This window comes from Nerophis ophidion, linkage group LG25 (assembly GCF_033978795.1).
Source record: "Nerophis ophidion isolate RoL-2023_Sa linkage group LG25, RoL_Noph_v1.0, whole genome shotgun sequence".
Lineage (NCBI taxonomy): Eukaryota > Metazoa > Chordata > Actinopteri > Syngnathiformes > Syngnathidae > Nerophis > Nerophis ophidion.
Genome location: NC_084635.1, coordinates 10,778,841 through 10,792,067, shown reverse-complemented (window position 1 = coordinate 10,792,067; position 13,227 = coordinate 10,778,841). Strand labels below are relative to the sequence as shown.

Below are 13,227 nucleotides of genomic sequence, written 5' to 3'. Positions count from 1 at the left end.
ATGATTGATTGTGGCATATTGATTTTCATCAGGAGTGAAACAATATTACGCGGTATTTTGTTGATTTGGGACTTTTGAGAGGGGACACAGGCGTCATGCCTTGATATACAGTGGGGCAAAAAAGTATTTAGTCAGCCACCGATTGTGCAAGTTCTCCCACTTAAAATGATGACAGAGGTCTGTAATTTTCATTATAGGTACACTTCAACTGTGAGAGACAGAATGTGGAAAAAAAATCCAGGAATTCACATTGTAGGAATTTTAAAGAATTTATTTGTAAATTATGGTGGAAAATAAGTATTTGGTCAACCATTCAAAGGAGGTTTTGGCTCAAAATCTCACGATACATGGCCCCATTCATTCTTTCCTTAACACGGATCAATCGTCCTGTCCCCTTAGCAGAAAAACAGCCCCAAAGCATGATGTTTCCACCCCCATGCTTCACAGTAGGTTTGGTGTTCTTGGGATGCAACTCAGTATTCTTCTTCCTCCAAACACGACGAGTTGAGTTCATACCAAAATGGATACATGGATGATACAGCAGAGGATTGGGAGAATGTCATGTGGTTAGATGAAACCAAAATAGAACTTTTTGGTATAAACTCAACTCGTCGTGTTTGGAGGAAGAAGAATACTGAGTTGCATCCCAAGAACACCACACCTACTGTGAAGCATGGGGGTGGAAACATCATGCTTTGGGGCTGTTTTTCTGCTTAGGGGACAGGAAGATTGATCCGTGTTAAGAAAAGAATGAATGGGGCCATGTATCGTGAGATTTTGAGCCAAAACCTCCTTCCATCAGTGAGAGCTTTGAATGGTTGACCAAATACTTATTTTACACCATAATTTACAAATACATTCTTTAAAATTCCTACAATGTGAATTCCTGGATTTTTTTTTTCGCAATTCTGTCTCTCACAGTTGAAGTGTACCTATGATGAAAATTACAGACCTCTGTCATCATTTTAAGTGGGAGAACTTGCACAATCGGTGGCTGACTAAATACTGTATTTGGAATATATTCTGCATTTAATGTACATTAAGAGCCTCCTCTGCTCTGCGGTGCACTCGGCAGAGGATGCAGTTGGTCGTCATGGCGACGGCGCTGGCGCTGGCGGGCGCGATGCAGACCTGCAGTTTGGACTGCAACCCGCGGAACGTCAGCATCGCCGTGGAGAGCTGCGGAAAAACCAAGTTTGTCCTCACCACCATATGTGAAGGACAGTGCTACCACAAGGTAAAGAGCCCGGGCCTGCTGTGTTTATTCTTTTTCAAATGCAAGTAGGTACTTAATGTTGTGTTTTTTTCCAATCAGTGGTTACCATTTAGTTTCCTCTGGTGGTTTGGAGGAGCCCCTATAGCGGGGGTTCTCTTTAGTGCCGCCCGAGTGCAGGGGTCACCAACCTTTTTGAAACCAAGAGCTACTTCTTGGGTACTGATTAATGCAAAGGGCTCCCAGTTTGATACACACTTAAATAAATTGCCAAAAATAGCCAATTTGCTCAATTTACCGTTAATAAATAAATCTATATATATATATAAAAAATGGGTATTTCTGTCAGTCATTCCGTCGTACATTTTTTTCCTTTTACGGAAGGTTTTTTGTAGAGAATAAATGATGAAAAAAACACTTAATTGAACGGTTTAAAAGAGGAGAAAACACGAAAAAAAAATGACAATTACATTTTGAAGCATAGTTTATCTTCAATTTCGCCTCTTTAAAATTCAAAATTCAACCGAAAAAAAGAAGAGAAAAACTACCTAATTTGAATCTTTTTGAAAAAAAAAATAAAATAAAATGTATGGAACATCATTAGTAATTTTTCCTGATTAAGACTAATTTTAGAATTTTGATGACATTTTTTAAATAGGTTAAAATCCAATCTGCACTTTGTTAGAATATATAACAAATTGGACCAAGCTATATTTCTAACAAAGACAAATCATTATTTCTTCTAGATTTTCCAGAACAAACATTTTTAAAATAAATTCTAAAGACTTTGAAATAAGATTTAAATTTCATTCTACAGATTTTCTAGATTTGCCAGAATAATTTTTTTGAATTTTAATCATAATAAGTTTGAAGAAATATTATACAAATATTTTTTGTCAAAAAAACAGAAGTTAAAATGAAGAATTAAATTAAAATGTATTATTCTTTAAAATAAAAAAAATTACATGAACATTGATTTAAATTGTCAGGAAATAAGAGGAAAAAGTTATATGTGTTTTAAAATCCTAAAATCATTTTTAAGGTTGTATTTTTCTCTAAAATTGTCTTTCTGAAAGTTATAAGAAGCAAAATAAAAAAAATTAATGAATTTATTTAAACAAGTGAAGACCAAGTCTTTAAAATATTTTCTTGGATTTTCAAATTCTATTTGAGTTTTGTCTCTCTTAAAATTTAAAATGTCGAGCAAAACGAGACCAGCTTGCTAGTAAATAAATACATTTTAAAAAATAGAGGAAGCTCACTGGTAAGTGCTGCTATTTGAGATATTCTTAGAAAAGGCCAGCGGGTGACTCTTCTGGTCAAAACGGGCGACCTGGTGCCCGCGGGCACCGCGTTGGTGACCCCTGCCCTAGTGGCTCCCTGGAGCATTTTTAAAAAAGGATTGAAAATGGAAAAAGATGGGGGGGAAACACAAACAAATGCAACAGTTTGATTACATGAAAAATCTTCCACTCCTTCTTTGTCTCATTTTGTTCCTCAAACATTTTATGCTGTGCGTGAATGCACAAAGATGAGCTTTGTTGATGTTATTGACTTGTTGGAGTGCAAATCAGGCACGTTTGGTCAGTGCATGACTGCAAGCTAATCATTGCTAACATGCTATTTGTACATATAGCATCATTATGTCTCATTTGTAGGTATATTTGACCTAATTTGACTTACTTTACTTGTATCCTATTTGTATATAATATAGTTTTGCATGTCTCATATTATCTGCATGGAATATTGGCTGCATATCAGATAGTTGTTTGTGTGCCGTGTTGTTCCAGACCACAGCAAACATTACCTAGCCTGCCAAAGATTGTAATACATCTATTAAAAGAAGACAGCCTGCCGATTCCTTTAACTTGGACACACACATCTATACTTTTGGTCATTAAAAGCCAGTAAATTCCAGGTTTTGTCTCGTCTTCTGAGTAACCTCTGATTATTTAAAGGTTTCTAATGTTGTAAAAATGTGTAGAATAAATATTACATTTCAACATTTCTGTCAACGAACATTTGCTTCAGCCTGCGACACATAGTCATTTTCCATCCATCCATTTTCTACCGCTTATTCTCTCAGCCACAATCGGGCGGAAGGCGGGGTACACATGTTTAACATGGAAAATGTGCTGTTGTCATTTGTCTGCAGGATTCAGTCTACGTGGTCCCTGTGGACGTGTCCCAACAGAACGTCTGCAACGGAGATTGGTCCTACGAAGTGAAACACTTCGAAGGTTGCCCAGTGGCTGTCACTTACCCTGTGGCCAAAAACTGCGCGTGCACCACTTGTAACCATGACGACACGGAATGCGGACATGTTTTGTTGGGCCACACCCAGCTTCTTATGTCTCCTTGATTTGAGCATCGGTGGTCCAATAATGGAACGGCATTATCACTCCTGAACTGCAATAAAATGTAAAAAAAAAAAAAAAAAAGGACAGTTGAGTATTATGTCTTTGATTAAAGCAGGGGTCACCAACCTTTTTGAAACCAAGAGCTACTTCTTGGGTACTGATTAATGCGAAGGGGCTACCAGTTTGATACACACTTAAATAAATTGCCAGAAATAGCCAATTTGCTCAATTTACCTTTAACTCTATGTTATTATTAATAATAAATGATATTTATCTTTGTGGAAACACTGATCATCTTAATGATTTCTCACAATAAATATATATTTTTGATGACATGTTTTAAATAGGTTAAAATCCAATCTGCACTTTGTTAGAATATATAACAAATTGGACCAAGTTATATTTCTAACAAAGACAAATCATTATTTCTTCTAGATTTTCCAGAACAAAAATTTTAAAATAAATTTAAAAGACTTCGAAATAAGATTTAAATTTGATTCTGCAGATTTTTTAGATTTGCCAGAATATTTTTTATTTATTTTAATCATAATAAGTTTAAATAAATATTTCACAAATATTCTTCGTCGAAAAAACAGAAGCTAAAATGAAGAATTAAATTAAAATGTATTTATTATTCTTTACAATAAAAAATAATTATATACTTGAACACTAAGTTAAATGGTCAGGAAAGAAGAGGAAGAAATTTAAAAGGTAAAAAGGTATATGTGTTTAAAAATCCTAAAATCATTTTTAAGGTTGTATTTTTTCTCTAAAATTGTCTTTCTGATAGTTATAAGAAGCAAAGTAAAAAAAATAAATGAATTTATTTAAACAAGTGAAGACCAAGTCTTTAAAATATTTTCTTGGACTTTCAAATTCTATTTGAGTTTTGTCTCTCTTAGAATTAAAAATGTCGAGCAAAGCGAGACCAGCTTGCTAGTAAATAAATACAATTTAAAAAATAGAGGCAGCTCACTGGTAAGTGCTGCTATTTGAGCTATTTTTTAGAACAGGCCAGCGGGCGACTCATCTGGTCCTTACGGGCTCCGCGCTGGTGACCCCTGGATTATAGGAAGGTTAGAATCATGCAATGAGCCCTTTAATGTACCGTTAATTTAACCACATGTTCTTTTGTCTTTTCACTGTCAGTTCGCGGTAATAACACATCCGATGAAAGCAAATAATCTTGCAAAAGAGGCATTCCATGTAAAAATAGCTGATTAAATTTCCATCCATCCATCCATCCATTTTCTACCGCTTATTCCCTTTCGGGGTCGCGGGGGGCGCTGGCGCCTATCTCAGCTACAATCGGGCGGAAGGCGGGGTACACCCTGGACAAGTCGCCACCTCATCGCAGGGCCAACACAGATAGACAGACAACATTCACACTCACATTCACACACTAGGGCCAATTTAGTGTTGCCAATCAACTTATCCCCAGGTGCATGTTTTTGGAAGTGGGAGGAAGCCGGAGTACCCGGAGGGAACCCACGCATTCACGGGGAGGACATGCAAACTCCACACAGAAAGATCCCGAGCCTGGATTTGAACCCAGGACTGCAGGACCTTCGTATTGTGAGGCAGACGCACTAACCCCTCTGCCACCGTGAAGCCCCTGATTAAATTTCCATTTAGTCAAATATTTTAGTGGCATCATGTACAAGGTTAGGCGCTGTTGCACGCATACTGTTGCCATTGAAGATAGGCCCTACAGGTGGAACTCCAAAAATTTGAATACGTGCATTTAGATCATTTTGTGGCCCACGAAAGCCTGTAAATATTAAAGTTAAGTTAAAGTACCAATGATTGTCACACACACACACTAGGTGTGGCAGAAGTATTCTCTGCATTTGACCCATCACCCTTGATCACCCGCTGGAAGGTGAGGGGAGCACTGAGCAGCAGCAGTGGCCGCGCCCGGGAATCATTTTTGGTGATTTAACCCCCAATTCCAAATGTATTTGTTCTTTCCATTTTGACATAAAAAAATAAATAAATACATGTACTCCATGCAGTCGCATAATTTGTTTACGTACCGTATTTTTCGGACTATAAGTCGCAGTCTCCCGGCTGGCCTGGGAACGCCTCGGGATCCCCCGGGAAGTCCTGTGGGGAGTGCTCAGAGAGTATGGGGTATCGGACTGTCTTATTGTGGCGGTCCGCTCCCTGTATGATCAGTGCCAGAACTTGGTCCGCATTGCCGGCAGTAAGTCGAACACATTTCCAGTGAGGATTGGACTCCGCCAAGGCTGTCCTTTGTCACCGATTCTGTTCATAACTTTTATAGACAGAATTTCTAGGCGCAGTCAAGGCGTTGAGGGGTTCTGGTTTGGTGACCGCAGGATTAGGTCTCTGCTTTTTGCAGATGATGTGGTCCTGATGGCTTCATCTGACCGGGATCTTCAGCTCTTACTGGATCGGTTCGCAGCCGAGTGTGAAGCGACCGGAATGAGAATCAGCACCTCCAAGTCCGAGTCCATGGTTCTCGCCCGGAAAAGGGTGGAATGCCATCTCTGGGTTGGGGAGGAGACCCTGCCCCAAGTGGAGGAGTTCAAGTACCTAGGAGTCTTGTTCACGAGTGAGGGAAGAGTGGATCGTGAGATCGACAGGCGGATCGGTGCGGCGTCTTCAGTAATGCGGATGTTGTACCGATCCGTTGTGGTGAAGAAGGAGCTGAGCCGGAAGGCAAAGCTCTCAATTTACCGGTCGATCTACGTTCCCATCCTCACCTATGGTCATGAGCTTTGGGTCATGACCGAAAGGATAAGATCACGGGTACAAACGGCCGAAATGAGTTTCCTCCGCCGTGTGGCGGGGCTCTCCCTTAGAGATAGGGTGAGAAGCTCTGCCATCCGGGAGGAACTCAAAGTAAAGCCGCTGCTCCTCCACATCGAGAGGAGCCAGATGAGGTGGTTCGGGCATCTGGTCAGGATGCCACCCGAATGCCTCCCTAGGGAGGTGTTTAGGGCACGTCCAACCGGTAGGAGGCCACGGGGAAGACCCAGGACACGTTGGGAAGACTATGTCTCCCGGCTGGCCTGGGAACGCCTCGGGATCCCCCGGGAAGAGCTGGACGAAGTGGCTGGGGAGAGGGAAGTCTGGGTTTCCCTGCTTAGGTTGTTGCCCCCGCGACCCGACCTCGGATAAGCGGAAGAAGATGGATGGATGGATGGAAGTCGCAGTTTTTTTCATAGTTTGGCCAGGGGTGCGACTTATACTCAGGAACGACTTATGTGTGAAGTTATTAACGCATTACCGTAAATTATCAAATAATATTATTTAGCTCATTCACGTAAGAGACTATGCATATACAATTTTGTGGGATTTAGCAAACAGGAGTGACAGATTGTTTGGTAAACGTATAGCATGTTCTATATGTTATAGTTATTTGAATGACTCTTACCATAATATGTTACGTTAACATACCAGGCACCTTCTCAGTTGGTTATTTATGCCTCATATAACGTACACTTATTCAGCCTGTTGTTCACTATTCTTTATTTATTTTAAATTGCCTTTCAAATGTCTATTCTTGGTGTTGGGTTTTATCAAATACATTTCCCCAAAAAATGCGATTTATACTCTAGTGCGACTTATATATATGTTTCTTTCCTTCTTTATTATGCATTTTCGGCAGGTGCGACATATACTCTGGAGCAACTTATACTCCGAAAAATAGAATAAATGAAAATAAATACTTCCAGTACCTGCTTTACTTAAGATTTCAAAGCAAGTTATCCATAAGGTGGGTACACTGTAAAAATGACAATAGACTTCACAATAAAATTCTACCGACTGAGCAATCAGTTTTACCATGAAACAACTTTGGTACCCTTTTTTCACATACTGCACATTAATACACTATAAACGGTATATTTTACAGTAAAAAATTGGCAGCTCTGTTCCATGAATTTTACCATACAAAAAATAGTGGTACTGTTTTTTTTAAATTATATTTACAGTAATGTAAAACAACGCAAATTTTAGGATAAATTGTTGTGACTGAGGTATCAGTTTTTTTTCCAGTAAAAGGTAAAGATTTTTTATAGTGGACGTAAAAAAATATATAATTATCCAATGCATAGGCAATATATAATATATATACTGTATATATATATATAATTTGCCTATGCATTTCATAATTAATTAAAATTAATGAGAATAAAATGAACGTTTTTGATTTTAGCAAATGGCTGCAATGATAGCTTCAACAATTAGTTTCCTCAGTTCCCAAACGTTTATTGAGTGTTGTTAAAAGAAAAGGTGATATAACACAGTGGTGAACATGCCCTTTCCCAACTACTTTGGCACATGTTGCAGCCAAGAAATTGTAAGTTAATTATTATTTGCAAAAAATAGTTTATGAGTTTGAACATCAAATATCTTATCTTTGTAGTGCATTCAATTGAATTATGGGTTGAAAAGGATTTGCAAATCATTGTATTTCGTTTATATTTACATCTAACACAATTTCCCAACTCTAATGGAGTTTGTATATATATATATATATATATATATATATATATGTATATATATATATATGTATATATATATATTAGGGCTGTGAATCTTTGGGTGTCCCACGATTTGATTCGATTCAATATCGATTCTTGGGGTCACGATTCGATAATATATCGATTTTTTTCGATTCGATTCAATTCTCGATTCAAAAACGCTATTTTTCCGATTCAAAACGATTCTGTATTCATTCAATACACAGGATTTCAGCAGGATCTACCCCAGTCTGCTGACATGCTAGCAGAGTAGTAGATTTAAAAAAAAAAAAAAGCTTTTATAATTGTAAAGGACAATGTTTTATCAACTGATTGCAATCATGTAAATTTGTTTTGACTATTAAACGAACCAAAAATATGACTTATTTTATCTTTGTGAAAATATTGGACAGTGTTGTCAAGCTTATGAGATGCAATGCAAGTGTAAGCCACTGTGACACTATTGTTCTTTTTTATTATTTTTATAAATGTCTAATGATAATGTCAATGAGGGATTTTTAATCACTGCTATGCTGAAATTATAACTAATATTGATACGGTTGTTGATAATAATTTTTGTTTCACTACTTTTGGTTTGTTCTGTGTCGTGTTTGTGTCTTCTCAATTGCTCTGTTTATTGCAGTTCTGAGTGTTGCTGGGTCAGGTTTGGTTTTGGAATTGGATTGGATTAAAAATTCGATTTTTAAAAAATGACAATCTATTCTGAATCGCACAACATAAACAATTTGATTCGAATCGATTTTTTTCCACACCCCTAATATATATTTATATATATATATATATATATATATATAAAATTATCAAATTTTATTCTCATTAATGTACACTCAGCAGCCCATCTTGGCATAATAAAAATAGAAATGTAGAAATTTTGGCAAACTTGTTAAAGAAAAAAACTGAAATATCTCATGTAAACCGTATTCAGACCCTTTGCTCAGTTTTGACTAAAAGCACTCTTCTTGGGAATGATGCAACAAGTTTTTCATACCTGGATTTAGGGATCCTCTGCCATTCTTCCTTGCAGATCTTCTCCAGTTCTGACAGGTTGCCTGGTGAACGTTGGTGGACAGCCATTTTCAGGTCTTTCCAGAGATGCTCAATTGGGTCTAGGTCAGGGCTCTGGCTGGGCCAGTCGAGGATGGTCACAGGGATGCTCCGAAGCCACTCCTTTATTATTTTAGCTGTGTACTTAGGATCATTGTCTTGTTTTAAGGTGAACCTTCAGCCCAGTCTGAGGCCCTGAGCACTCTGGAAGAGGTTTTCTTCCAGGATATATCTGAACTTGGCCGCATTTATCTTTCCCTCAATTGCAACTAGTCGTCCTGACCCTGCAGCTGGAAAACACCCCCATATCATGATGCTGCCATCACCATGGTTCACTGTTGGGATTGTATTGGGCAGGTGATGAGCAGTGGTTGGTTTTCTCCACACATACCACTTGGAATTTACATCGAAAAGTCAATTTTGCTTTAATCAGACTGAGAAACTTATTCCTCAAAGTCTAGGAGTCCGTCATGTGTTTTTTGGCAAACTCTATGCGCAGTTTCATATATCTTGCACTGAGGAGAGGCTTCCTTCGGGGCCACTGTGCCATAAAGTCCCAACTGGTGGAGGGTTGCAGTGATAGTTGACTCTGTGCAACTTTCTCCCATCTCCCTTCTGCATCTCTGGAGCTCAGCCACAGTGACATTTGGGTTCTTCTTTACCTCTCTGGCCAAGGCTCTTCTCTCATGATTGCTCCGCCAGGTATAGGAAGAGTTGTGTTTGTCCCAAACTTAAAAAGGAAAGGATTTCCCTGCTCTTCCACAGATACCATTACCAAGGGGTGTCAAACTAATTTTAACTGAGGGCCACATCGCAGTTATGGCTGCCCCCAGAGGGCCGATTGCAACTAGGAATAATTTATGAATATCAATGTAGCGGCATTCACCTCGTTATACTCTTACGCAATTGCTGAAACATTTCATTAATATATTTTTTTTCACATACACTTTAAAAAATAAATCTTGTTAAAAAAAAATATTAGCGCAGTCGCCACAAGTGTACACTAAAATTGACGGTGATTTTTACAGCCATGAAAAAACAGTTCTTTTTTTAAAGAAAAATTCCTGCAATCAGGTTGCTAGATTTTTATCGTAAAGTCTATTGTCATTTCAAGAGAATACAATTTGATGGATAACTTGTTTTGAAAAGTCAAGCAGATATTTATTCATCCATCCATCCATCCATCCATTCCTACCGCTTATTCCCTTTTGGGGCTGCGGGAGGCGCTGGCGACTATCTCAGCTACAATCGGGCGGAAGGCGGCGTATACCCTGGACAAGTGGCCACCTCATCGCAGGGCCAACACAGATAGACAGACAACATTCACACTCACATTCACACACTAGGGCCAATTTAGTGTTGCCAATCAACCTATCCCCAGGTGCATGTCTTTGGAAGTGGGAGGAAGCCGGAGTATCCGGAGGGAACCCACGCAGTCACGGAGAGAACATGCAAACTCCACAGAGAAAGATCCCGAGCCTGGGATTGAACCCAGGACTGCAGGACCTTCGTATTGTGAGGCAGACGCATTAACCCCTCTTCCACCGTGAAGCCATCCATCCATCCATCCATTTTCTACCGCTTATTCCCTTTCGGGGTCGCAGGGGGCGCTGGCGACTATCTCAGCTACAATCGGGCGGAAGGCGGCGTATACCCTGGACAAGTCGCCACCTCATCGCAGGGCCAACACAGAAAGACAGACAACATTCACACTCACATTCACACACTCGGGCCAATTTAGTGTTGCCAATCAACCTATCCCCAGGTGCATGTCTTTGGAAGTGGGAGGAAGCCGGAGAATCCGGAGGGAACCCACGCAGTCACGGAGAGAACATGCAAACTCCACACAGAAAGATCCCGAGCCTGGGATTGAACCCAGGACTGCAGGACCTTCGTATTGTGAGGCAGACGCATTAACCCCTCTTCCACCGTGAAGCCACATTTATTCATATCTTAATTAAAAAATTGTTTGAAATGTATGATTGTGTTATGCTCTTTCAATGTTACCCGAAGCATGTTGAAGAAAACATCAGTAGAAAAGGACAAAAAATAAAAAACTATTTGCTTACTTTCTTCTTCTCTTGTTTTTAAATGCTGGGTCTGCTCTTTTTTTTTTTTTTTTTACCAGTTTTTCTGCAGGTTCTGTCTCATCCTTTTCTCCCATCCAGAGTACTTCTGATTTTTAGGATCACTATTGGTTTGAGTCTTTGATTTTGTCCATCAAAACAACAAAACACTTATTCTTCAATGTCGGAATCGTTCTTACACTATATAGCCAAAAGTCTTTGGCCACCCATCCAAATGACTAGAATCAGGTGTCCTAATAACTTTGCCCGGCCACAGGTGTATAAAATCAAGCACTTAGGCATGGAGACTGTTTCTACAAACATTTGTGAAAGAATGGGCCGCTCTCAGCTCAGTGATTTCCAGCGTGGAACTGTTATAGGATGCCACCTGTGCAACAAATCCGGTCCGGAAATTGCCTCTTTCCTAGATATTCCAAAGTCAACTTTATTATAAGAAAATGGAAGCATTTGGGAACAACAGCAACTCAGCCACTAAGTGGTAGGCCATGTAAACTGACAAAGAGGGGTCAGCGGATGCTGAAGCGCAAAGTGCAAAGAGGTAGTCAGGAGTTTGGCTTGGCTCCATAGTTCCAGTGAAAGGACACCAATACATTTGACAATTCCATGCTCCCAACCTTGTGGGAACAGTCTGGAGCGGGCCCCTTCTTCTTCCGACATGATTGTGCACCAGTGCACAAAGCAAGGTCCATAAAGACATGGATGACAGAGTCTGGTGTGGATGAACTTGACTGGCCTGCACAGAGTCCTGACTTAAACCCAATGGAACACCTTTGTAGATGAATTAGAACGGAGACTGAAAGCCAGGCCTACTCGACAAACATCACTGTGCGACCTCACCAACGCGCTTTTGGGAGAATGGTGGAAAATTCCTATAAACGCACTCCGCTACCTTGTGGACAGCCTTCCCAGAAGAGTTGAATCTGTAATAGCTGCAAAAGGTGGACCAACATCCTATTGAACCCTATGGGTTAGGAATGGGATGGCACTTCAAGTTCATATGTGAGTCAAGGCAGGTGGGCAAATACTTTTCACAATATAGTGTATGATACCTCCAAATTCCCTTCCTCTTGCTTGGTCCGACCCATTTTGACTCATTAAATTTGAGTGGAGAGGTCCATACTTTGCTCATATTGCCATCATTTGGAAATGTATGCAGGCTGACTCCTTTAGTTGTGTTGCTACAACCTGCAACAATGCATCTGGGAGACATACTTAATAATTTCTTCAAAATCTGTGAGAAAATAGCATGATTCAGGATGAAGATAGCTCCCAAAACACATACAACACAATAAAGAAGTGCCTCAAGTCTTCCGTGTGTGACATCAGCAGGCTCGCCCACATTTTGGAGCTAAAAGTTGGCATTCCAAAATGTGCTGAAGCTTGGTAAAAAAAACAATCACTACTATTTTGTGGCGAATTTTACGTGTAGACATCATTTTTAGGTCCCAAAATTAAAACAAGTGCTAATGTTGTCAGTATTAGAGGGGAGCGTTGACTATCTGGGTCAAACTGGCTTATTTACACATATTACATATATATTTTGAAAATATAAATATTTGTTCAGTTAAAAGTGAAGGTCAGGATCTGTGAACTTTACAGATAATGAAAATAAGAGCGGCTATATTTTGCAAAACACCAGCACCATGCAGGAGCCAATTAAATCCGCAAGTTTCATTCCAGCTTGAAATGCGATCATTGTGAAACCCTTCAGGCTGGATGGGTGGTAACAGATTGGATGTGTTTGGGTCATTGGTGTCTTTTAATAGTGGCATGTTTTTTATCCAGCGGCTCCCTTGAGGCCTGTGCTCTTTCCATACAAATGACTGCAACAGTCAATATGTCGATAAGACACTTTATCACGTCGATAAATTAATCCATGATCATGGCCTTTCCACTGGAGGGTGAGAGATAAGTCTATTTCCATACCTGCACTGACTTAATGAAATATTAGTCTTTATATACCAAAAAGATTTAAGTTTGCATGAATATAAGTCCACATAAAAAATACT

The 13,227-nt window shown here is 39.5% G+C and overlaps 1 protein-coding gene across 1 annotated transcript in view; it reads left to right on the top strand.

Annotated features, from left to right (window-relative positions):
* fshb (follicle stimulating hormone subunit beta) overlaps window positions 1–3,644 on the top strand; it is a 3,791-nt gene extending 147 nt beyond the window's left edge. Inside the window, exons 2-3 of the mRNA XM_061886973.1 lie at window positions 1,076–1,237; window positions 3,369–3,644. Coding sequence (XP_061742957.1) covers window positions 1,079–1,237; window positions 3,369–3,575 — 366 coding nt within the window. The 5' untranslated portion in view covers window positions 1,076–1,078 and the 3' untranslated portion in view covers window positions 3,576–3,644. The remainder of the gene's footprint in view (window positions 1–1,075; window positions 1,238–3,368) is intronic.
* Window positions 3,645–13,227: the final 9,583 nt, after the last annotated feature.